The sequence below is a fragment of the Schistocerca nitens genome, chromosome 5 (assembly GCF_023898315.1).
Source record: "Schistocerca nitens isolate TAMUIC-IGC-003100 chromosome 5, iqSchNite1.1, whole genome shotgun sequence".
NCBI classification, from domain to species: domain Eukaryota; kingdom Metazoa; phylum Arthropoda; class Insecta; order Orthoptera; family Acrididae; genus Schistocerca; species Schistocerca nitens.
In genome coordinates, this window is record NC_064618.1 from 557571579 (window position 1) to 557599386 (window position 27808).

Consider the following 27808-nt stretch of genomic DNA (forward strand, 5'->3'; position numbering starts at 1 on the left):
TCAAGGTCAATGAACTTTAGTATGAAAATTCTCAGAACCTTGCCATGTAGCATATCAATGTAAAGGTCTATTCGTTAGCATTCAAATGGTACCATTTTCATTGCTGTAACTGAATTAGAACCTGAATTACAGTCATTTGTGTTGTGACATACGCATGTAAATTTGGCACTAATTCTAAACTTTCCAGACCTGTAACTTTCTTCACAGTTGTAATACACATCTTCAAATTGGTATTTTTCCATCTCTTATCTGGGTCAGTCAATGCACCAAATTTGAAAATGTTACTTTACTGCGTTGAATTGACATGGAAGGACCCACAACACAATACTGTACTGTCAGAATGTGTCGATAAATAGTAAACACAAAGTAAGTGGATTAACACAAATAGATAGTCGTGAAATGATATATTCAGTAGTTCTCTCATGATGAACGAAGGATTGCAATAGTAGAGTAAAAATGAATATTTCTTCCTGTCCATAGCATTTCCTGTAGACCAGTAGACACATCCTAAGAAACTTGTCAGAGGTGTAGCTAAACGTAGATGTGTAGTCTTATCATGATTTTATGTTTTGAAGCTTTCTTTCCTCAGCATCTGTAACAATGAATACCCATGCCAGATGCAGTCTATGAACACACAACTTGTACACATCATGTGAGAAAATGATATTTAAAAAAAAAAAAAAAAAAAAGCAATCTGTGTAGTGGTAAAATGAGATGAGACTATGAAGACAGATTGTTCTCAAATGAACATTCAAGAGGGTAATGCCCGAGAGCAAAATGGGTTAAAAACAATAATGTAAGAGCTGAAAGATGTTCAGTGATGTAAAATTATAAGAAATGTACATAATATTAATTGTTCTTGTAGGTATAATTTCTGTACAGTGTTTATGTAATTTTTTGTAAAATATTTGTGTAAATAAATGTAAAGGCCATATGAAAATGTGCATGTATGGAGTAAGAAATATGCAAACCTGGCATTTCAATGTATTTTAAAATGTAAGTGAGGTAGGTTACTGTAACAATGATCAAATGTAAAAACTATGTATATGATGCCATGAAAAGCTAAATGTTTTTCCAGGACTGAATATCTGAACTAATTACTGTAAATGTACTATGAACATTTTGTGAGCGTTTGAAACCTGTAATTCTGTATGCTCCTGCAAATAAACATGTGCCAGTGCTGGGCAGTAATGGAACATTTATACCCTCAGTGGACTCGGGTATTGACGAGACCTTCTACCACAGAGTGATTATGGAAGCTAATAAAGGCATTGGAGATGTAAGTTAAACCCATTCAAGTGTCTTCAGGATGCTGGTAGTATGAACCTGGTTCAACCACTGAAACATGTAGATTAAGACAGAAACAATTGTCTGGGCCATAAATTAACCTCCTCTCCACAGCATCAATGATTCCACTATGCACACCATATTGCAGCTATGGGATGAACACTTTTATTGACTTGGGTAGATAAGTGAAATTGTAACACACTCATGGACAGCTCAACTTACTTACAGCATTAATAAACTCAAGTGCATGCACAGCATGTGTCACATGAGGTGTGTCTGTGCTGGACAGTGCTGCAGTAGCAGCAGTTTGATTCCTGTAATCAAACAACAGACTCTGAATTCAAAAATAGTAATGATTTGTAAAGTGTACATTAAACAAAATTGACCAAAAACAGATATATGTTATGTAATGACACTTCCGGGAGTAAACGAGGTAAACTTGGCCATGAATGAAGGTCTCAGTACCCTGACAGCACAAGTGTTTAAAGTGCAAAAAAGGTGTAGTGTAATACACTACCACTGTACACTGATGTCCAGTGACACGGATCACGCCAGTATCCAGTGGGAGAACCTGCACATATAAATAAATATTGGTAATGTGGTAATGATTCTTATTTGTGCCATCGCCTTGCGGCAAAGATATTACAGGAAGGTATGATCATATCTAGTAAGCTGTCAGAAAATTGAAAGCTATACTATCAGTTTTTTTTATGTACACAATTGTTTTTTAATTATTTTTTTACTAATGTGTGTCTGTCGGTTTTTGACCCAATGCAATAAAGACATATCTACTTGCACTATCCCAGTATTGTCAGTTAAAAATTATAATATGCGGAAGTCGCTAGTTTTCATTCTCCTACTGAGATACATCCTAATTTCGACATCCCAATGCGATAAGTACATTTGTACGTGGACTTTTCTGGAGAAGTCACTGTGAAGAGAGAATAGCTGATAGAGCCACACAGACATTATTGCACATCATTAGGGAGATGAGGTAAATATCTAGCTGTACACCAAAACTCAAAGGAGTCGATCTTCAATCAATGCTCCAGAATTGTCACAACCTTTCTTAACCCACAAACATCCATACCTGTGTGTGTTTCTGGGCATACAGTTTCTGCTGCAGCTAAACGTACATTAGCATTACTATGTCAGCTCGGAACAATTCACATTACCTTTCTCCCGAACCACTGTAACTTCCACTATCCCTTTCCCCAACTGCCTTTTCATTGGATGGTTTTTGTAGTGCAGATCCTGCTTGGACCTGGTCTTGTGATTGGGACTAGAGTTTCCACTTTCATAATTTTCTAAAACTTTTATTAAATAAACAAATGGTTCCCATTGTTGGATTTGATCTGCCACCAATTTTCAGAATTCTCCTGAAGTGTAGGTCATGTGGGAGGGTCGCCCAATGTGGTGTATGTTCCATCTTTGTACCTTCCCATTTTGCATCCATCCCTTTAATAAGGTAATATATCTAAAACCCAGCACATTAGCCACTGTGTTGTTGCGGGGAGTATCAAGTACCTGCACAGTGGCAACCCCCTGAACACGCTGAGGTTACACTGTTAGTGCCTGGGCTGTAAACTCCCCATGTATGCCAAGGAGTATGTGCTAGTCGCGACTGGGGCACAGGGACTCCGAGCAATGGATTACTCGTCACGTAGCTGTTGCTGAGGCTGGATGGTGCCTCTGAGAAGAGGCCCTTTTTATAGTAGGTGGCTCCATGGCAGATGAAGTGGATGAAGTTGATCTCCCATTGGTAGCCGTACAGGCCCAGCAGTCTCTATGAAAAGACAGTCCTCTTTTAATGTGGAGAGATGTGACCCTAAGATGTTCACTTTAATGGCTAGGCTATGGGAGGAATGTAGTGCTAAGTAGCTAGCAGAAAAATACTCCCCCCAATACTTAGTATGCACAAGGACTGATCAGGATTCCTTCTTGGCCAGAAAGGCTTTATTCTTTGTAGGAATAGGACAAGTTTGGGGAAGTTGCAGTCATCTCCAAAATGAAGAGGTGCATCAGTTTTGATCAAAACAGCATCCCCTGCCCAGTCGTGGGCATTGCTTGCTTGTAAAAACGTGGGTGACGTACCCATGACTGTTGCTCTCCATAATAGTCTTCATATGGTTCAGGTGATCATTTTTCACTGATGATTAGCTATATGCCAGCTTGGAGCAGTGGGGTGTGCACTTTTTCCATCATGTATGTAGAGTGCCAATGGACAATAGGGTCACTAACGGTGTCTTCATCTTGGTCTTTGAGGATGATTCATTGCCTGAAAACACCTATTTTGGGATCAGTGGCTTCCCACCCTTTCGGACATTGGTCCCCACCTCCCAGCTGAAGACAAACCGATGTGAAACCATATGTTTCTCTCTCTCTCTCTCTCTCTCTCTCTCTCTCTCTCTCTCTCTCTCTCTCTCTCTCATGCAGTGTTTAAAGTGCTTGAAGTTTGGGCGCATGTCTTCATGTTGCAACACTAGCCCTACCTTAAGAGTTTGAGGGCGATTGCTGCATACAAACGCTCCTTGTGCCCTCCCCATCAGTGTCAACTGCGGAAAGCACCATTCTCCCTGGTCACCAGATTGCACTGTTTTCCAGAGAGAAGAAAATACAAGAATACAAAACTCTGAAAAAACTAACTTACCAAGAGGCCAAAAAGAAGTATGAGCTGCTGCACCCAGGACATATAACAGTATTGTATACTACAGCTGTGACGACATCGCCCCTTTTGGCGATGGTACTCCCGCCGCAACAATGGCTGTAGTTGTATTCTGGACTGCTTTATTGATATCTTCACACAGCATGGAGCCAAGGGCAACAGCAGAGACGAAAGCATCCCAGTCAGCACTGCTGAGAGCCAATCTGGGCAGGTACCCATGGGACTTATGCTGAGGGGACATGAGGATTGGAAAATGGTCACTGCCACACAGGTCATGACGGGCTGTCCAGTGGATGGATGGATGGATGGATGGATGGGAAAAGACCAGGGCTGCAAATGGAAAGGTCAACACCCGAGAAAGTTCCGGGTGCCACACTGAAGTGTGTGGGGGTACCAGTATTCAAGAGGCAAAGGTCAAGTTGTGCCAGTAAGTTTTCGAGGTCTTTACTGCAGCCAGTGATCATGGTTCCACTCCACAAATGGAATGGCCTATGAAATCACCCATGATTGGCAAAGGTGGAGGGCACTGAGAAACCATAGCAAACAATATGTTCTGAGAAACTTCACCATTGAGAGGGAGATAAACATTGTAGTGCCATTACCCTAAAAGCCACGTCCTCCTAAGGTGTACTAAGAGGCACAAGTTCACTATATAGAGTGTCGAGAACATATGTACAAACTCTGCCCGACACACTCTCATAGGTTGCACAATTCTTATATCATCTCCAGTATCCAGAAGGGCCAGTTACACTTCCTATAGTGGGCCCCCAGGGCCACTCAACCATGCCTGCCCCCCAGTTTCTTCCCCGACTGTTGGGAACTCCCCTCTTGCTGCTTCCCCCACACCTACTTTGGGATCAGTGGCTTCCCATCCTTTCGGACATTGGTCCCCACCTCCCAGCTGAAGACAAACCACCATCCTCCGGCTTCTCTCCCCAGGAAGGGGTCCCACAGGACACTTTCTTCCAAGATTTCCGACGGTCTATAACCGGACACCAGCCAGTGGATGAAGGCGCCACAGGCTGCTGGTCGCAGGGCTTCATGATCATCATTTTTACCTGAAACTGATTCAGAGAAGCCCACATCATCATTGAAATCCTCTTAGGAGAGGAAAGTCGTCCAAGAAGAACATTGCAGTGGCCCCCATTCCACGAGATCCCACCTGTTCCACTCCTGTGGCCGAGGTGGAGATTGCGGTGACCCTGAGGCCCCACCCACTGGAACCCAGAACTTATGTATATTAGTGCCATAACTCCTCAACCAGTGGCAGCCGGTGACCCTAGGGCATAACCTCCTTCCTTCGTCCCTTCATGGCTGCAGGGTACATCGACATTATCCTCCAGTGGAATTGTTGTTTTTTCTGTCACCTGACTGAACTATGACGTCTTTTAAGCACATCACCTGCCTTCTGCATTGCCCTTCAGGAGACTTGGTTTCCACCAACGCAGACCCCGGGCCTTCGTGGGTACAGAAGATATTATAAGAATTGTGCTATCTGTGACAGGGTGTCGGGCAGAGATTGCACATATGTTCTTGACACTCCGTATAGCGAACATGTGCCTCTTAATACAGGGTTATTACAAATGATTGAAGCGATTTCACAGCTCTACAATAACTTTATTATTTGAGATATTTTCACAATGCTTTGCACACACATACAAAAACTCAAAAAGTTTTTTTTAGGCATTCACAAATGTTCGATATGTGCCCCTTTAGTGATTCGGCAGACATCAAGCCGATAATCAAGTTCCTCCCACACTCGGCGCAGCATGTCCCCATCAATGAGTTCGAAAGCATCGTTGATGCGAGCTCGCAGTTCTGGCACGTTTCTTGGTAGAGGAGGTTTAAACACTGAATCTTTCACATAGCCCCTCAGAAAGAAATCGCATGGGGTTAAGTCAGGAGAGCGTGGAGGCCATGACATGAATTGCTGATCATGATCTCCACCACAACCGATCCATCGGTTTTTCAATCTCCTGTTTAAGAAATGCCGAACATCATGATGGAAGTGCGGTGGAGCACCATCCTGTTGAAAGATGAAGTCAGCGCTGTCGGTCTCCAGTTGTGGCATGAGCCAATTTTCCAGCATGTCCAGATACACGTGTCCTGTAACGTTTTTTTCGCAGAAGAAAAAGGGGCCGTAAACTTTAAACCGTGAGATTGCACAAAACACGTTAACTTTTGGTGAATTGCGAATTTGCTGCACGAATGCGTGAGGATTCTCTACCGCCCAGATTCGCACATTGTGTCTGTTCACTTCACCATTAAGAAAAAATGTTGCTTCATCACTGAAAATAAGTTTCACACTGAACGCATACTCTTCCATGAGCTGTTGCAACTGCGCCGAAAATTCAAAGCGTTTGACTTTGTCATCGGGTGTCAGGGCTTGTAGCAATTGTAAACGGTAAGGCTTCTGCTTTAGCCTTTTCCATAAGATTTTCCAAACCATCGGCTGTGGTACATTTAGCTCCCTGCTTGATGTGAGCTGACTGATGTGAGTGCATTTCAAGCACGACATACGCTTTCTCGGCTCCTGTCGCCATTTTGTCTCACAGCGCTCTCGAGCGCTCTGGAGGCAGAAACCTGAAATGCGGCTTCAGCCGAACAAAACTTTATGAGTTTTTCTACGTACCTGTAGCGTGTCGTGACCATATGTCAATGAATGGAGCTACAGTGAATTTATGAAATCGCTTCAATCATTTGTAATAGCCCTGTACATCTTTGGAGGCTGTGGCTGTTAAGGTAACGGCACTCCAATGTTTACCTCCCTCCCGATGGTGAAGTTTCTCAGAACATACTGTTTGCAATAGTTTCTCAGTTCCCTCCACCTTCCCCAATCTTGTATGATTTCAAAGGCTGTTCCTTTTGTGGGATGGTACCATGCTGACTGACTGTGGTAAAGACCTCGAAAACATACTGGCACAACTTGACCTTTGCCTCTTGAATACTGGTACCCACACACACGTCAGTGTGGTGCCCCAAATTTCTCAGCCGTTGATCCTGCCATTTGCAGCCCTTGTCTTCTCCCATCCATCCACTGGAGAGTCCACGATAACCTGTGTGCCAGTGACTACTTTCCGATCCTCGTGTCACTTCCTCAGCATCACTCCCCTGGATGCCTGCCCAGATGGGCTCTCAGCAGTGCTAACTGGAATGCTTTCACCTCTGCTGTTACCCGTGGCCTACTGCCATGTGGAGATATCGATAAGGCTGTTCAGAATAAAATTACAGCCATTGTTGCGGCAGCTGATTTTGCGATCACCTTTCCTCAGGCCCGTCTCAGCAGAAGACAGTGTCTCGGTAGTCTTCAGAAATCGCAGAGGCCATTAGAGTTTGTTGGTGTGATCTCCAGTGCCATAAGCAGCACCCATTGATGGAGCACCTCATTGTCTTTAAGCAGCTCCATGCCCGAGTCCCACCACCTAATAAAACAGTGGAAGCAAGAATCCTGGGAATGGTACATTTCAGCATTGGACCATGTACCTCTCCTTTACAGCTTTGGGCTAAGATCAGATGTATCTACTGATACCAGACACCTGTAGGTGTATCTGGTATTACCTTGAATGCACTGTCTACTACACTGTCCCAGATGCTGTTGCCGAACATTTTGCTCTGCTCGAGTCTCAGCATCTCAGCATTATCAACCTGCCTTTTGTGTTCTGAAACAGTGGGCGGAGCAAAAGCATTTATCTTTTACTATATACCACCTGGAGCCATATAACCCTCCATTCAGCGAGTGGAAATGCTTCTGTGTCCTAGCCCACGGCCTTGATACAGCACCAGGGCCAGACCGCATCCACTACCAAGTGATAAAGCACCTACTGGTGAACTGTCAGCATTATATCCTTGCCATCTTCAATCACACCTAGACTGAGGGCGAGTTCCCATTGCAATGACGGAGAAAGCATCATTGTCCCAGTGCTGAAACTGGGAACCCTCTGTAGATGGACAGTTATTGGCCAATAAGTCTCGCCAATTTTCTCTGTAAGTTGCTTGAATACATGATGAGCTGGTGGCAGTGTTAGCTCCTTGAGTCTCAAGATTTTCTGGCTCTGCCTATAATATAATAAAATAATGGAATAGGTGATAATAAAATGTTGAAATGCGTGGCTTTTTAAAATGTATTGAATTAATGAGATTAATTTTTCGGCATGAATGACAAGCACAATAAGCTGAGCTATGCCTGGAAATAAGTTCGTATTAGTTCGTATTATTTTGCAGGGCGATGTAGTTTCTTTCTCCGCTGTAGATTTGTGCTTACCATTCTTTATAATGCTACGTTTGGTCGCCGTGTTCACCTTTGAAGTCTTGACCGTGTTCCCATTAAGCTTATCGGATCTTCGTAATTTTCCAAAGTACACAGGTGGGCTTCAGTTCTTGTAATTATTGTACTATTTGAAATAACAACTCACATGACCTTTCTGTTAATAAAACAATACTGTATTTTTCTAAACGGTGCACATATCAAATACATACTCCTCACTTATTCATAGCGACCCCTAAATGGCGGTCTACAATTACTCGCTAAAAATGGCGTGCTTCTCACTCGTTCACTAGCTGAGCGCGAATCCTTCCTTCCTCCTACTGGTACCAGAAAAAAAAATCCTCTTTTTTTTTTTTTAACAACTGAAAGTCAAAAAATACATGACGGTAGGCATAGGCTCTATGATTGGCTACCGCTTCATCTTCTCTCTTTGCGTTTAAAGAAGACGAAAACATAAAGGAAATGCAAAAGGTTTATCACATGCCCCAGGGTGGTTTTTGCCAAGGCCGTTCCACTGCTGGTAATCTGGTTTACCTGGAGTCTGCCATCCGAACAACTATTGCCTGATGTCAACTCCTTATAACCGTATTCTTTGGCTCTCAAAAACGTTTATGACAACACATCCGTGCTACCTTACACAAGTGAGGTCTCCAGGGTCTGCTCCCGATTTTTATCCAGAACTTTCTATCACACCGTACATTCTTGTTTAGAGTTGGTGCTTCCCACAGTACACTCTATATCCAAGAGAAAGGGTTCCCCCAGGGCTCTGTACTGAGTGTCCCTCTCTTTCTAGTAGTCATCAATGGTCTAGCAGCAGCTTTGGGGTCCTCAGTATCACCGTCACTGTACGCTGTTAACTTTTGCCTCTACTATTGCTCCTCTAGTGTGAGCATCACTGAACATTGACAGCAAGGTGCAGGCATGGACCCTCACCCATGGCATTTGGTTTTCAGCTGCCAAGACTTGGGTCATGCACTTCTGTCAATGTCATACCATTCATCCACAACCAGAACTTTACCTCAGCAACCTATTACTCAGTGTGATGGAGACTTACAACTTCATAGGACTGATCTTCGATCCTTGGTTGATGTGAATTCCCCATCTTTGCTAGCTTAAGCAAAAGTGTTGGTGCCACCTTAATATATTTCTCCGTCTGAGTAACATGAGCTGTGGTGCTGATCGCACTACCTTTCTGCCGTGTTACAAAGCCCTGATACGATTCTGTTTTGATTACAGGAGTCTGGCAAACGGTTCAGCATTGTGGATACTGGATCTGATACACCACTGTGGTTTTGACTTGCTACTGGAGCCATTCGAGCTAGCGTTGTGAACAGCTTACTTACGGAGGCTGGGGTCCCTCCTTTGCATATCATGTGGCAACAACAGCTTGTCAGTTATGCTACCCATGTTCGCAGCACCCCTAAACATCCTAACTACAATCTTCTCTTTCCCAGCGTGGAAATCCATTTCCAACAATGACGGCCCAGATCAGGGATAATGATTGCAATCCATGTCTTATCAGTCCTCTGAACTCCAATTGTTTCCTCTTCCACCTCTCCTCTGGGTCCACTCACGTGCATCTTCACAGTGCATCCCTCAGCCACAGCTTCATCTTGACTGATCACAAATTCTGAAAGAATAGGTCCCTCCTGAAGCCCTCTGCCAACAATTTTTCTCCACCCTTGGAGCATCCAGGGGTTCAGAAGTAGTTTATACTGATGGCTCGATGGTTGCTGGTCACGTGCACTTAGATTATACTCACAAGGAACATATTGAACTGCATTCCTTGCCGGTGTGTTTTCAGTGTGGAGTTGGTAGTCATCTCTTGTGCTGTTGAGCATAACTGTTCCTGCATCAGTGGTTTCTTCCCCATACACAGTGACTCCTTCAGCAGTTTGCAAGCATTCGACCCATCTTACCCTTGCCATCTGTTGGTCATTGCTACTCAGGATTCCCTGTACACCTTCGAACAATGTACGTGCTCAATGACCTTCACCTGAAACTTGGGCCATGTCGGGATCCCGGGAATGAACTCACTAATAGCCTGACCAAACTGGCTACCAGTAAACAGACTCTTGAGATCAATATTCTGGAAACAGGCCGCTGGTCGATATCATGCCTTCAAGTTTTAGGATTCTGTAATACGGAATGGCCCACTATGACTTCACCAAACTAACTACGGGTGATAAAGGAGACTATAAATCTGTGGAGGTTCTCCATACAGGCCTCTCACGATGACTGTACCAACCTCTGCTGGCTCCATGTTGGCCATACCTGGCTAACTCGTGGTCATCTACCGTTTGATGGTATTCCACATTTTGCTGGGCTGTCTCAACCTAACCACCCTGAGACGGACTCTTAATCTCCCTGATTCTCTTCCCCTGGTGTTAGGAGACGGTGCCTCAGAAACTGACTTAGTTTTACATTTAACTGTGAAGGGGGCTTTTACCACTCTTCTTAAGGGAGGGCCACTTAACCTTATTGGCCCATTGAATGGTTGGCAGGTCACTGTTGACTCCTCTGCTCAGATCAGGCTGAGGCTGTCTGAGCTTCATGGTACAGCCCAATCCTCAACCTATCTGCTCTTATACTCTTCTTCCCCCTCTGTTGTGTGGTCTGTTAGACTTGTCCATCTTTTTTCTCTTTGTGCTTCTCTTGCCTGTCCATGTTGCTAGTTTTCCTAGACAATTTCTGAGTGGAGTATCTGTGGTAAGTGGTGGGGGCTGGGGATGTCCCCCCCCCCCCTCTCATTGCACCCTGCTTTCAAGGGCTTTCGGTTTCTCTTTCTTCTTTCTGTCCCTTCTTTTGACTTCATTGACATTTTGTAGACATTGGGGTTTTCTTCCCCATGGTTTTGCACAGTAGGCTGTCCCTGATCTACAGTCATGTAGACTTGTCTGTTTGAGGAAAAAGGAGCTCATAACCTAGTAGTTTGGTCTTTTTACTCGTCCAACCAACCAACCTCAACATATTTACCTAAATAACTTAATTTTTGTTCACAGATAACTGATAGTAAAAATGGCCATGTCTAAAAAAAATGTAGACAATACAGTGTTGGATATTTGAAGTTTAATCTAATTCAAACATTGCCAGGCAAACGATTACCTGTGTGACGTTTTTGGAATAAAGTGTTAAGCAATGAGGCTATGAAACCATCCAAGTTTGAAGATCATGTCAGGTGTCACCCTGATGAATAGGCAAAGATTTGAAACATTTTCAAATACAAGGGAGGTTCAATAAATAAAGCAACAATTTTTTTTCTTAGGTAGTTTTGGTTGCAAAAATTGGGAATTCATTTTGGGACTTTGTGGAATGTGCCCGCATCAGCCCTTATAATTTCATGAAGTTCTGATAGGTGGAGGGCTGTATGTAGCCTTCAAAATGGCATCTGTAATGGAGATGAGTTTCAAGCTGAGAGCTGTCATTCTGTCATTGAGTTTCTTTTGATGGAAACCAAGCATCGCAGGTATTCATAGGTGCTTGCATAGTGTCTATGGAGACGTGTCACTGAGCAAAAGCATGGTGAGTTGTTGGGCGAAGCGCCTGTCATCATCGCAACTAGGTTGTGCAAACCTGTCTGATCTTCCGCGACAGGCAACACATAACTGTGACTCCTGCAATGTTCGAATGTGTGGACACTCTTATTTTAGGTGATCGATGAATCACAGACGCCTCAATGCACAACCCTGTGTGTCTGTTGGTAGTGCTGACACATTCATCCACCAGTTGGGGTATTCAAAGGTGTGTGCCTGCTGTTTCCTTACCATGTAACAGAAGACTATATACAGCAATGAAGGATCATCAGTGCGGAATTGCTTATGCAATTTGAGGCTGATCGTGACAATTTTTTGTCAGACATTGTCCCAGATGATGAAACATGAGTTCATCACGTCGAACTGGAAACAAAACTACCATCCCTGGAGTGGTACCATACCACCTCTCCTCCAAAGAAAAAGTTCAAAGCCACACCCTCAGCTGGTAAAGTCATGGCGATGGTCTTCCGGATCTCTGAAAGGGTTATTCTGTTTGATGTCCTCCCTCATGGTGCAACGATCAACTCTTAAGTGAATTGTGCTACCCTTAGGAAATTAAAAAGAAAGAGACTTCACCATTTTCATTGCTGCAAAAATGCAAATGAACTTCTCCTCCTCCATAACAATGCAAGACCTTACGAAGGTCTGCACAACCAGTTCAGTTCACAAAACTACATTGGCCTGTTCTTCCTTGTCCACCTTATAGCCCAGGTCTCGCATTTTCCGACTTGTATCTTTTTGGCTTAATGAAGGATTCAGTGGTAGATGATGGGAAGGTTATTGATGCAACAATACATTGGCTCAGACGCCGAATAGTAGAGTGTTACCGTGCGGGCATGGAGCACTCTCAATAAAGGTGGCATTAGGCCGTCACATTGAATGGTAATTATGTTGAAAAATAGGGTTTTGTAGCCAAAAGAGGGGTATAATATTGTGTATTGGGATCACTTTCAGAAGAAAAAAAAAATGTGTTGCATTACTTACTGAATGCCCCCCATACTTCAAGAAAAACTTAAAAAAGAGACCCCACAGTAGGCATTATGTTCGTTTCGAGATCACAGGCGATGATTGTTTACTGGGTCTTAAAATACACTCCTGGAAATGGAAAAAAGAACACATTGACACCGGTGTGTCAGACCCACCATACTTGCTCCGGACACTGCGAGAGGGCTGTACAAGCAATGATCACACGCACGGCACAGCGGACACACCAGGAACCGCGGTGTTGGCCGTCGAATGGCGCTAGCTGCGCAGCATTTGTGCACCGCCGCCGTCAGTGTCAGCCAGTTTGCCGTGGCATACGGAGCTCCATCGCAGTCTTTAACACTGGTAGCATGCCGCGACAGCGTGGACGTGAACCGTATGTGCAGTTGACGGACTTTGAGCGAGGGCGTATAGTGGGCATGCGGGAGGCCGGGTGGACGTACCGCAGAATTGCTCAACACGTGGGGCGTGAGGTCTCCACAGTACATCGATGTTGTCGCCAGTGGTCGGCGGAAGGTGCACGTGCCCGTTGACCTGGGACCGGACCGCAGCGACGCACGGATGCACGCCAAGACCGTAGGATCCTACACAGTGCCGTAGGGGACCGCACCGCCACTTCCCAGCAAATTAGGGACACTGTTGCTCCTGGGGTATCGGCGAGGACCATTCGCAACCGTCTCCATGAAGCTGGGCTACGGTCCCGCACACCGTTAGGCCGTCTTCCGCTCACGCCCCAACATCGTGCAGCCCGCCTCCAGTGGTGTCGCGACAGGCGTGAATGGAGGGACGAATGGAGACGTATCGTCTTCAGCGATGAGAGTCGCTTCTGCCTTGGTGCCAATGATGGTCGTATGCGTGTTTGGCGCCATGCAGGTGAGCGCCACAATCAGGACTGCATACGACCGAGGCACACAGGGCCAACACCCGGCATCATGGTGTGGGGAGCGATCTCCTACACTGGCCGTACACCACTGGTGATCGTCGAGGGGACACTGAATAGTGCACGGTACATCCAAACCGTCATCGAACCCATCGTTCTACCATTCCTAGACCGGCAAGGGAACTTGCTGTTCCAACAGGACAATGCACGTCCGCATGTATCCCGTGCCACCCAACGTGCTCTAGAAGGTGTAAGTCAACTACCCTGGCCAGCAAGATCTCCGGATCTGTCCCCCATTGAGCATGTTTGGGACTGGATGAAGCGTCGTCTCACGCGGTCTGCACGTCCAGCACGAACGCTGGTCTAACTGAGGCATCAGGTGGAAATGGCATGGCAAGCCGTTCCACAGGACTACATCCAGCATCTCTACGATCGTCTCCATGGGAGAATAGCAGCCTGCATTGCTGCGAAAGGTGGATATACACTGTACTAGTGCCAACATTGTGCATGCTCTGTTGCCTGTGTCTATGTGCCTGTGGTTCTGTCAGTGTGATCATGTGATGTATCTGACCCCAGGAATGTGTCAATAAAGTTTCCCCTTCCTGGGACAATGAATTCACGGTGTTCTTATTTCAATTTCCAGGAGTGTAGCTTGCTGCTTACAGCAAAATCTGGAAAAAGTTTGTAGTAGCTGGGAACAGTTAGTTTTTCCAGTCACTGAAGGATTTTAAAAACTGTTTACACAAACCTACTTATGATGTACCCGAAAGAATTCCTTTGAGCAACATCACAGTTTTAAGACATATTGATGAAATGATTAAGATATTGAAAACATCTTGTGTGATTATATGGGAACGGTACAATTCTCCATACAACTGGACTAATCAACAGTATCTGGCAATGAAGCATCATTATTGACTTAAGTTTGTTTTGTTGTGGACGAAGAAATCCATGAAGAATTGCTCTTTGTGAGAACTGTGACAAGATACTAAAGGTGACTCAGTATATATTATTCTGAAAAGTTATTTTATGGAAAAAGCGATCCTTTTATCAGATATATCAGTGGCAGCAGATGGGGCACCTGGTGTGTTTTCTCCTCCTCCTCTTCCTCCTCCTCCTCCTCCTCCTCCTCCTCCTCATCATCATCATCATCATCATCCAAAATTGCCATGTATCCCAGGAATTGTGGGTGTATGTGATTTAAAACAAAATATATGTGGGGTGTTTGCAAGACAATGTATCATCTATTGGCAAAACATTGTTGCTAAAAATCTAAGTGGTAGATTGCATCAGTTGCTTCAATTTGTCATTAAAGCACTAATCAATGCAACATGTTGAACTCTGGGTTATATGCACAGTTGAAGTAATCTGGCTGTCAAAAGACGTGTATTTGACAAGATTTTTCTCACTTTTTGAGACTATTTTACAGTTTTTGCATGTAAAGATCCAATATTAAAAGAAAATTTAATAAAGTGGAAAGCAGACATTGCTTATTTAACAGGTTTGTGTACTAAATTTAATTAGGTTAATTTGAGGTTACAAGGTGACACTCTAAATTGATAGAAACATAGGCCGTCATTTCAGCTTTTCTTGCCAGAATGAAAATAATAGAGCAAGACATTGGATGATGCACATTTTCCCAGTTTCCTAATTTTTCATAGACAGACAGCCGGGATGATGATTCAACATTGTTCAAAATTTGAAAGATCTGCACTTAAAAACTTTGGAACTGTTTGGGGATGTTTTGGCTGTGGAAATACTACAGTGGGTTATTGTTCCATACAGTATCTTCTTACTGTAGTAGCGGAACTTAGAAAAAGTAAAATTTTACCATGAGTGAGAAGTGTGGGCTTTGCCGTAGGTTCGTGAGTAGTGGATTGCGGTGTGAGACTTGTTCGAAGTATTTTCACTGGGGGGAATGCAGTGGGGAAGCCAGTGGGCATTCTGGTGAGATCCTCTCCTGGAACTGCAGGTTATGTAGCACGAGTAAGTTGATAGAGGAGCAGGAGCGTAAGATCTGTGCCCTTCAGGTGCAGTTGAAAAATGCACAGGAGGAGCTAGATAGGATGAGGAGGGAGAAGGGGGTTGGGGAATGGGAGCTGGCTGTTGGCAAGAGATCTGCTAGGAGAAGAAGATTTTCAGCTAGTTTTACTATTGGTGTTTACAATAGATACGACCAACTGTCAGAGTCTAGTAGAGAGGAATGAATCTCTAGTAGCTGTAGATGTAGGAAGTATGCAGCAGACCTCAGTAGTTACAGTGGCTAGAACAGTTGCAGAGTCGAAGAGGAAGAAGAAGGTTCTGCTGTTAGGTAGTTCTCACGGCAGAGGTGTAGGCCAGCAGTTGAAGGAAGTGCTGGGGAGTGAGTACCAGGTCACCAGCATTGTGAAGCCTAATGCAGGATTGGCTCAGGTGACTGTTAACATAGGGGGGTTATGTAGGGATTTTACTAAAGAGGATCAGGTAGTGATTGTGGGTGGGGCTGGTAATAGTATTGATAGGGATGGGGAGTATAACATAGATGGTGACCTGGAAAAGATAGCCACTCAGACTGGCAACACGAATGTGCATTTCATGGAACTGTTTCAGCGTCACGATCGGCCTCATCTTAATACAGCCTTAAGGCGTAATAACATGAGACTTGGGGGTGCGCTGATGACAGAAAGCATGGGTCACATCTCAGTGGTGTCGGTGGAGTCTATCAGCAGGACGGGTTTCACTAGACATGGCCTGCACCTCAACAGGTATGGGAAGGGGAGGTTGGCAAAGCTTATAGGTGACAGCATAGGTGGGGTTGGTGGGATCACTCATGGGAAAATTCCTGCAGTAGTGGGTGTTAGAGCTGCACCTTTTTTAGATTGAAGTCAGCTGATAGGTATTCCTGCTTAAGGGAAGTCTCTCTAACAAAGGAACCACTTTTGACAAAGCTTAGGTATCCGAGTAATGAGGAAATTAGTATATTTCATCAAAATATACAAGGTATTAGAGATAAAGTTAGTGAACTGCTTATAGATGTTGACTCTGAAATTATTGGTATATCTGAACACTTCTTAAATAAGGAGATAATTCAGAGGCGTCCTTTACCAGGATACAGGTTGGCTGGCAGCTTTTCGAGGAGCTCTTTGCGGTGTGGGGGAGTAGCCATGTATGTGAAAAACGGCATCCCATTTGAGTCAGTTGATGTTTCAAAGTACTGCACTGAAAAGGTGTTTGAATGTTGTGCAGGTGTGGTTAAATTTAACGGAGCTAAACTTCTAACTGTTGTTATTTATAGATCCCCAGACTCCGATTTCACAACATTTTTGCTAAAGCTAGAGGAGATTCTTGGTTCACTTTATAGGAAATACAAAAAGTTAGTTATATGTGGTGACTTCAATATTAATTGTATAAGTGATTGTGGAAGGAAGAGGATGCTGGTAGACCTCTTAAATTCATATAATCTTATGCAAACCGTATTCTTTTCAACGAGAGTGCAAGGGAACAGTAGAAAAACCATAGACAACATTTTTGTTCATTCCTCATTACTAGAAGGGCATTCTGTTAGCAAAAAGATGAATGGCCTTTCAGATCATGATTCACAAATTTTAACTCTAAAAGGTTTTTGTGCTGCAACACGTGTTAAATATAGTCATCAGCTGTTTAGGAAAGCTGATCCAGTTGCTGTAGAGACCTTCGTAAACCTTATCAAGGAACAAGAGTGGCAAGATGTTTATAGTGCTGATACAGTAGATGATAAATATAATGCTTTTCTCAAGACTTTTCTCATGCTCTTGGAAAGTTGCTTTCCATTAGAATGTTCAAAACAGGGTACTAGCACAAACAGGCAGCCTGGGTGGCTGACTAGAGGGATAAGAATATCTTGTAGAACAAAGTGGCAATTATATGAAAACGTTAGAAACAGTCAAAATCTAAATGCAGCAGCCCATTACAAACAGTATTGTAAGGTGCTTAAAAATGTTATTAGGAAGGCAAAAAGTATGTGGTATGCAGATAGAATAGCTAAGTCTCAGGATAAAATTAAAACAATATGGTCAGTCGTAAAGGAAGCGGCTGGTCTGCAGAGACAGGTCGAGGATATAGAATCAGTGCGTAGTGGGAATGTCCGTGTTACTGATAAGTCGCATATATGTACACTATTTAATAATCACTTTCTGAATATAGCAGGTGAACTAAATAGAAACCTCGTCCCAACAGGGAATCATATAGCGCTCTTAGAAAAAAGTTTTCCAAGAGTGTTACCTGAAATACTCCTCCATTATACTGACAAGAGGGAGATTGAGTTAATAATTACATCACTAAAGACCAAGAACTCTCATGGATATGACGGGGTATCTAGCAGAATACTGAAGTATTGTTCTATGTATGTAAGCCCAGTACTTAGCCATATCTGTAACTTTTCCTTTAGGAGTGGTCGGTTTCCTGACCGATTAAAGTACTCGGTAGTGAAGCCACTTTATAAAAAGGGAGACATTGATAATGTAGACAATTTTAGACCTATTTATATGCCATCGGTGTTTGCTAAAGTTATCGAGAAGGTTGTATATCAAGGTTACTGGAGCATTTAAATTCACATAATTTGCTGTCAAATGTTCAGTTTGGTTTTAGAAATGGTTTAACAACTGAAAATGCTATATTCTCTTTTCTCTGTGAGGTTTTGGACGGATTAAATAAAAGGTTGCGAACGCTAGGTGTTTTCTTTGATTTAACGAAGGCTTTTGACTGTGTTGACCACAAAATATTACCACAGAAGTTGGACCATTATGGAGTAAGGGGAGTAGCTTACAATTGGTTTGCCTCTTACTTTAAGAACAGAAAGCAGAAGGTAATTCTCCGCAATATTGAGAGTGGTAGTGATGTTCAGTCCCAATGGGGCACTGTTAAGTGGGGCGTTCCCCAAGGGTCGGTGCTGGGGCCACTGCTGTTTCTTATTTATGTAAATGATATGCCCTCTAGTATTACAGGTGATTCAAAAATATTTCTGTTTGCTGATGACACCAGCTTGATAGTGAAGGATCTTGTGTGTAATATTGAAACAGTAACAAATAATGTAGTTCATGAAATAAGTTCGTGGCTTGTGGAAAATAATTTGATGCTAAATCACAGTAAGACTCAGTTTTTACAGTTTCTAACTCACAATTCAACAAGAAACGATATTTTGATCAGACAGAATGGGCATATTATAAGCGAGACGGAACAGTTCAAGTTCCTATGCGTTCGGATAGATAGTAAGCTGTTGTGGAAAGCCCATGTCCAGGATCTTGTTCAGAAACTAAATGCTGCTTTATTTACCATTAGAACAGTATCTGAAATAAGTGACACTTCAACACGAAAAGTAGTCTACTTTGCATATTTTCATACGTTTGTCGTATGGTATTATTTTTTGGGGTAATTCTTCTGATTCAAAGAGGGTATTTTTGGCTCAAGAACGGGCTGTTCGAGCTATATGTGGTGTAAGTTCGAGAACCTCTTGTTGACCCCTATTCAATAGTCTGGGAATTCTGACATTGCCCTCACAGTATATATTTTCTTTGATGTCGTTTGTTGTTAGCAATATTAGCCTATTCCCAAGAGTTTGCAGCTTTCACTCAGTTAATACTAGGCAGAAATCAAATCTGCATGTGGAATGCACTTCCTTGACTCTTGTGTAGAAAGGAGTGCAGTATTCTGCTGCATCCATTTTCAATGAGCTACCACAAGAACTCAAAAATCTTAGCAGTAGCCCAAACTGCAGTAGTCTAAACTGAAGAGTTTCCTCATGGCTCACTCCTATTCTGTCGAGGAGCTCCTGGAAGAGCTAAAAAATTAAGCAAATTCCAGTGTTACATTGTTGATTTTCTTTATTTAAACTTACGATTTGTCGCCTGAATATGTTTTCTTATATTTCATTTTATCTGTTTCTAATATCGTGTTATAATTTCATGTATTGACTCGTTCCATGACCATGGAGACTTCTCCTTAATTTGGTCCCACGGAACAATAAATAAACAGATTGCAAGAGCAACTGATTGGGATAAGCACTAACAAAGAACTTAGAATCCAGTTTGTAAAGAGATATCAGTAATTTTGGCTTCAGGAAGACATACCTATTACTTAACCTGTGTTTGGACTACTGCGAGAAAGTTTTAGATAGCTTTGTGTCTTTATATGTTGTGGAAAGGAGCTTCAGTGCAGTTGCCAATCTTCTTGAAAAAAACAGATTGGAAATCACTGACTAATGAGATTTGAGGATAAACCTTACTAAATTGGAGCCTAATGTTGAAAATGTGCTAATAATAAAGATCAGGTATATTGCTCCCATTAAAAGCATTTATGCATTAATTCTTCTAAATTTGTATTTAGTGTTGATTACATTAACAAATCTATAAAATTAACATTTTTTAGTTTTTCACTCTACACTTCTGCAGTTAAACCTACACTTACAAGCCAAAACATTATGACCCCCTGCATAATAGCTCATTGGAACATCTTTGTAACGCAGTATGTCACCAATTCTGTATATCATCGATTCTACATTTCGCTGGGAAATTTATGGAGCTACGTGGCACCAAGTGTATACACACAAGTCGTGTACTTCTTCTAAGTAATGGGCCGCTGATGTGGTTACACAGTGATGGCGCTCCACAGTGACCCAAATGGGAACTATTGGATTCACATCAGGCAAATTTGGTGGCCAAGATTTTAATGTGAGATCACTATCATGCTCCTCAAATCACAGTAGCATGATTCTGGCTTTGAGACAAAGATAGTTACACTGCTGAAAGATGATGGTGTTGGAAGACATCAAGCATGAAGGGATGCAGGTGGTATGCAGCTAACCTGCTGTCTTAGATTACTATTTGCGATACATTGTCTAATCTCGATGTTCCTGACTCCACTAGAATTGTAATTGATGATGTCATTGGGGCAACGTGTGAACATGCAGGGGTTGTCTGCTGTGGAGCCCCATGTTCAACAATGTGCGCTGAATGGTGTGCTCCAAAACGTGTGTCCACCAGTATTTTGCTCTTTCACCAGAGGTGCCACAGATCACCATCTGCCCTGCTTTACAGAGCAGACAAGCCTCCAAACCCCATGTCCTGTGAAGAGTCATAAACATCCAACCACTTAGTGCCTAGTTGTAGTTTCACTGTCCTACCACTTTCCATAAATGCTCGTGACAGTAACTCGTGAAAATTGGACCAGCTTTGCCAGTTTCAAGCTTCTTGTTCAGACTCTGTGTAATACTAATCTGCCCTTTGGCAAAGTCACTTATCTCAGTGGATTTCCCCATTCGGAGTGCATATCTTCGCTAGGGTAATCGCCATCCACCTCTGCTTGGCTTACATACTTTTCTTACTGTATCATGTGCCCACAATGCCATGAGGAGGCACCCAATTTGTGCAGTGGGCAGTGGGCATAATGTTTTCACTTATCAGTGTATAAAAGTGAATATCTTTGTAACAGCTGACAAAAAAAAAATTTAAGTTGATAAAATTGGAAAAATTCAATATGTGAAAGTCAGGGGTCTAAAAAAAGAAAAGGAAAAAGAAAAAAAGTGCTCAGTCTACGAGACTCAAAGTTTTTGGACCTCTTTACTAAATACATGTATATATTCATATTCAGCAAAGGTACTAATAACCATGCCATTGAACATCCTGAAACAGGCATCATTGAGGTCACATCCTTCCTTCCTAATGTTAGCTTCTTTTGGTATGGATTTGATTTCTTGCTTATTAATTAATGTTTGAATATGTAGTCACTGATGTAACACAAAGATTTTTAAATAATAGTCATTAATATCAGTTAGTTAACAATCTGACTTTATAAAAACTAAATTTTGTTATTTTTTCCCTGTTGTCACAGTACCGTATGCTCTTTTAAGCGCTCTTTGTTATGAATAGCACCAATATTCCACCAGCGTTTGTTTTCCAGCAATGAAAATGAATGTTTGGGAGAATTGGCCCTCCCCACAGGTTTTGGCTGGTGGGCTTCCCTAAGTATCAATATATCCAGGTGATCTAAATAAATTGACGACTCATAAAAACTGTATGATACTACAGTAATCTGAATTCATTATCATCTTTGATATTGTCCTCCTCCTTTCAATGGACTGACTGGTGATGAGAAGGAATGTTATAGAAAGATCCCAATGTGAGACAGAATTAGGACAGACAGTGTTGACATTTGCAGAGGTTGTGGGGAGAGTCAGCCTGGTTTATTCACACAGTGGGAGGAAGCTTTCACTTCTCTTTGGTTACTATTTTTACTATATTTAGTTTGCATTTTTTGCCAGCACAGCAGATGAAAAATGTGTAAAATCCAATGTTTACAAAGAGTGTGTTTCCACAGGGTCCTGATTTGGAGCTGATGGTTTTCAAAAAGCTACTCACAGAGGGGAGATACTCACTACTTCCTTCACTTTATCGGAGCTTTGAAAATGATTTACTGGAAATTTACAAGAAGGGAGTTGGCAGCATATTAGATTTAATAAGTAGTGTAGGTCGGTTGATGCTACAACCTTCTGTTATGATGCCAGTTGTGAACAAGAGCAGTGTAATTGGTAAGTTCTCGACACACTAAAATTGTTCAGATAAGTTAGTTTATGAAAACATCATGTAGTTGTGACTTTTATTATGTTTACACTTATAAAAGAATACATAATGTGAGGTTTATTGAATGCTTTCACAAGTTTATTGAAGTTTAATACTTTTACTCACTATAAATGATAGATTCAATAATTTCTCTACCATTGTCTTTTGAAGTGTGAGATGTGGTGATGATCAGCATTACAAGCAATTCTAAAAGTGAGATGCAAAATGAATATGATGTATCAAACCTGTCACAGCTACGTACACAACCACTAGTACGTGAGTATACATCTGTAGTGATGTTAGATTTGTTTATTCAGAGGGGTTCTCCTCCTCCTCCTCATCCAAAATTGCCATGTATCCCAGGAATTCTTCACTTACAATACCACCTCTCAGTCTTTCTGAAAAACATTTCACTGAAACCTTAAACTAAGTTCTGAGCTATCCATGAACTGAAACCAGACCCACTCTCATCATTTTTCTTGTGTAGAAGACTCCACGACTGTGATACTTGATCACAAATTGTATGTGTCACAGGTACTTCATCAACTCTCAGATATGTTGACATACAAAACTGTTCCTAATGATCCCGTTTCTTGCTTGCATATGCAAAAAATCCTTGAAACAGTGGACACTTAACAAGGTGTCACACCTCCTTCCATATAACATCTTACTTCTCGTGCTCCATGTATCCCCATCTTTTGCCTACATCTCAAAATACACAAAACAATCGCCTCAGCCATTCAATTCTAGCAGCCTTCAAACTCCTTAACAAATGCAACTCAGTCCTTCAGCACTTACAGCGTATGCCACAGAGCCAATCATCATATGTAAAATAAGCAAACTGCTTTGTAGAATGTGTGAAATCCATTCCCATCCCTTTTCCACCTCGAACCATCCTTTTCATAATCAGTGGAATCTTGCTCTACGTTAACATCCCACATATACATAATCTATTAGCTCTAGAACACTAGCCCACTCTCTACCCAGGTAAAACTCTTCCTAAAATCTCATCAGTCGCTCTAACCAACGTCATCCATACCCACAACTACTTCATATTTGAGGGCGAACCTAAAAATAAATCATGATGACCACTACAGGAACCAGAATGGACTTGTCCTGCACAAGTCTTTTCATAGGTTGTATGCGAGAGGCATTCCTGAAGACTCGGAAGCTGTCCTCCCTTGACTTTGTATTAGTTCACCTATGACATCTTGTGGCCTGTACGCACTATGAACAACTCCTCACATCTTGCAACAGCATAAATTCACTTGAGCCTTTTAAAAATCCAAAGCCATCATCTTTGATCATCGGGCCATTTCCAAACCTCAGTCTATTTGAAACCACTCAATTACCAACAATACATCGGACTCTTCAACTATCTGACACACATCTATTTGGTCTCAGTACTATCTGATCTACTTAATCTGGCCTACTTAATTAATATCATAATAATACTTCTCCATGATGAAATGAGGATTAATATATTGTACACACTGTGCTTTTCCTGAGCTTTAGCAAGCAGGCGCCGGCTAAAATGGTATGTGGCCCTTCAAAATGTATTGTTGCTTTTTGTGCCTCCTGCACTCCTGGAGTCACAGTTGTAAGGCACATACTGTAGTGTTACTATTGAATAAATTATCAGAACCAGTCTTCAACGAAAGATGCTTACATACCCTCTTCCAGTGCTCACAAACCAAGAATGTACACCCATGGAAAGCATCTCTACTGGCAACCCTGTGTTATTTGTTTCTTCAGGTGTATATCTGATGCCCAGAGTGCACCCTTTGTTAAATTGTTATTCTGTGCGATCCTCTGTGTTCTAACTAAAGAGTTGGAAATTGTTGATAAATGAAAAAAAACTTGTAGTACTTGTTGATCAGAAACTATATGCTGTAATGTAACTGAATTCTGGGGTAGCAGCCAGAACTGTTGGTTTGGTGTTATGGGTAGGAAAAATTACTGTTGGGGGGCGGGGACATTGAACAGAAATTGATAGTGGTGTGCTTTCCAAGGTAGTTGAAGTGGAATAAAAGTAAGGAAGACAGTGTTGAAAGGTAAGCATAAAAAGGTTGAAGAAGCTTTATTTTTGTGGCATAAATAGCCAAGAGGTAAAAGGTTTGTCCATTATTTGGCTGCCATTGTTTAAAGACTATCTTTTGAAGTTAATTGACGAGGGGGGTATTACTATCAAACATTTGTACAACTGTGATGAGAGTGGTTTAAATTACGAGAGTTGAATTAAAAGTAATGCCTCCACCTTTGTTAATTGGGTTTGGATGGGATTATTTTAATAACTCAAATTCAGAAATAATCCTTAGAATGTGATATTTAATTACCAGTATTCACTTTTCCACATAATCACCAGCCAATTGGGTACATTTCTGCCAATGAACAAGTTTTCTGAAGCCATCACGGAAGAGGTTGACACTCTGTTTCCACAACCACAGTCTCGCAGTTCTCTCAACGTCTTCATCAGAAGCATAATGATGTCCCCACAGATCGTCTTTCATTTTCAGGAACAGATGGAAATCAGATGGTGCTAAATCTGGTAAATCTGGACTGTGTGGAGGATGCCGTACAGTGGTGAGTTTCAGTCTCTGAAGTTCTGCTGTGGTGGCATGTGAAGTGTGTGGTTTGGCATTATCATACTAACGGAAAACATTTCCCTTTTTCTTTTGGACCCTTGTTAACCATCGTTTCAGAATTCTCAGCGTTGTGATGTAACGCTCTGAATTTATTGGAAATCAACATGGATAACACCATCTGCGTCCCAGAGCACTGTAGCCATGATTTTTCCAGCTGAGGGCTACGTCTTGAATTTCTTTTTCTGGGACAAGTCTATGTGTCGATATTCCTTAGACTGACGTTTCATCTCTTGTCACAGTTGAATGGAGAAAGGCGTCACCTTCATTCTCGTAATGCGAGAGGAGTTCCTGGCAAATTTCAAGTCTGTGCACTTTCATTTCAGGAGTCATCATCCGGGGTACCCATCGCGCACAGATCTTCTGATAGCAAAGCAAAGCAATCATGTGACCCACACGTTCTTGTGCAATGCTGATTGTGCTTGCAATTTCTCTTTGAATGATGCGACGATTGTCCTGAATCAATCTGTCAACATTTTGTTTGTGAAACTTGGTGGTTTCTGTCACAGGGTGTCCAACTCTTCGTTAGTCACGCAGGTCACATGCTCCCACCTCAACATCTTTAAACATGCTCGCCCAACGATGCACAGTACTCACATCAACACAATCACCATAAACTACTTTCATACTCTGATGAATCTCCTTTGTGGTGCTGCCTTCTGCTGTCAAGAAATCAATGACTGCACGTTGCCTAAATCACTTTGACCGACCGTCTGTGCAGAGTTCCATACTTTACACTGTAAAAACACAACTGTTCAATGCTAAGGCTTCCCACTAACTGGAGCTGTAGAGAAGAGGCTACAGAATAAGCCAGTACCTGCCGCATACCAATGCTGTCAACTTTTTCAGTCAACCCTTGTAGATGATGCTCCCTGTGAAAATGCATCAAAGAAGGAAGCTGTGGCATGTGGATGCAATAAAAGCAAGGAATGAGTTACCATATTGGCTTGTAGTAATGCAAGTGGGAACCATAAGCTTAGACTTACATTAATAAGAAAATCACAGAAACCTAGAGCTTTCAAAAACCTGAAGAATCAGGATTCACTATCTCTACTTGCTCTCATCAAAAGACAACATGGATGAATTCAGAAATCTTTAAAACCTGGTTCCAAAATGATTTCATACCAGCCGTAGAGAAATATTTGAAACACAGCAGTTTACCAATGAAAGCTCTGCTGCTTCTTGATAATGCACCTTCACATTCAGCCAGTGACAAACACTTAGATGGACATATTTTTGCCACCAAATGTGACTACTCTTCATCGGCTGGTGGACCAGGGCTTCTTTTAAATGCTAAAGAAATAGTATCACCACTATCTTCTCAGTTCGTTGATATCAGTGGTTGATGATAATGAAAACTTTGTAGCCATTCTGAAGAGAATTGACTTGCTAGAAGTCATAAGATGGTTGACCAAAGCATGGGAAGATACTCTAAACATATCATTTATAAGGTCTTGTAAAATTCTTTCACCACGGAGGTGGTCATTTTAACTTTGAATCCATGTGTGAAAGTGGAGTAAAGATGAAAATGGTGATATCATTTAGTTGCTCAAAAATGTACCGGGCTGTAAGGATGTTGATGTAGAGGACGTCACTGAATGGATGGTAAATGATGAAGTGGATCAACTAACTGACAATAATATTGTGGAAATGGTGATGCTGGGGGAAGTAATACAAGAGGAGGGGGAAAACTTAGATTACAGGAGAAATCTCATCCCATATTTGGAAGGGGTCAAGAAGATTGACAGACTGATGCAGTACATGGCGAGTAGGAGAAAGCTATGTCAGATGGTATCATCTGATTGCACCTATATTGACATCTGCATCTGTACTCTGCAAACCAGAGGTTGTCATGGCAGAGGATACACCCTATTGTATCAGTTATTAGGTTTTCTTCCTGTTCCATTCACATATGGAGTGTGGAAAGAATGATTGTTTGAATGCTTGTGTGCATGCAGTAATTAATCTTACCCACACGATCACTATGTGGGGGATACATAGGTTGTTTAGTATATTGCTGGAATAATCATTCAAAGCCAGTTCTTGAAACTTTGTTAACAGACTTTCCCGAGATAGTTTACGTTTCTCTTCAAGGGTCTTCCAGTTCATTTCCTTCAGTATCTCTGTGACACTCTCCCATGGATTAAACAAACCTGTGACCATTCATGCTACCCTTCTCTGTATACTTCCAATATCTCCTCTTAGTCCTATCTAGTACAGGTCCCACACACTTCAGCAATATTCTAGAACCTGTCGCATGATCGATTTGTAAGCAATCTCCTTTGTAGATTAATTGCACATCCCCCATATTCTACCAATAAACTGAAGTCTACCACCTGCCTTACCCACAACATAACCTACATGATCATTTCATTTCATATCTGTACAAAGTGTTACTCCTGGATGTTTGTAGAGTTGGTCCATTCCAACAGTGACTCATTGATATTATAGTCAAAGGCTACTACTTTTTTTTTTCATTTTGTGAAGTGCAAAATTTTACATTTCTGTACATTTAAAGCAAGTTGCCAGTCTCTGCCCCACTTCGAAATCTTATCAAGATCTGACTGAATATTTATATAGCTTCTTTCAGATAGTACTTCAATACAGATATAGATAGTACCTCATTATAGATAACTACATCATCAGTAAAAAGTTTGATTTTCCTATTAATATTGTCTGTAAGGTCATTAATATAAAAAATGAACAGTGAGGGTCCCAAATCACTTCCTTGGGGCACACCCAAAGTTACTTTTACATCTGACGATGACTTTCCACCCAAGATAACATACTGCGTCCTCCTTACCAAAAAGCCCTCTATCCAGTCACAAATTTCACTTGATACCCTATACGAGATCTGTTCAAAAAATTCTGAAACATTCGTAATTTCGCACCATTGTTGTGGTGGAGGCGCATGCCTGTGTTTAATGTCTGTCTATTATTGTTCAGTGCCTTATTGAATAGAATGTGTTGCACAGTTTGCGAA

General features: G+C 42.0%; 1 protein-coding gene across 1 annotated transcript in view; it reads left to right on the forward strand.

Moving 5' to 3' along the window:
- The window catches only part of LOC126259677 (anaphase-promoting complex subunit 5), a 150916-nt gene that overhangs the window by 60849 nt on the left and 62259 nt on the right, over positions 1-27808 (forward strand). The window contains exon 3 of the mRNA XM_049956630.1: positions 21942-22152. Within this exon, the coding sequence (XP_049812587.1) occupies positions 21942-22152 (211 nt within the window). The remainder of the gene's footprint in view (positions 1-21941; positions 22153-27808) is intronic.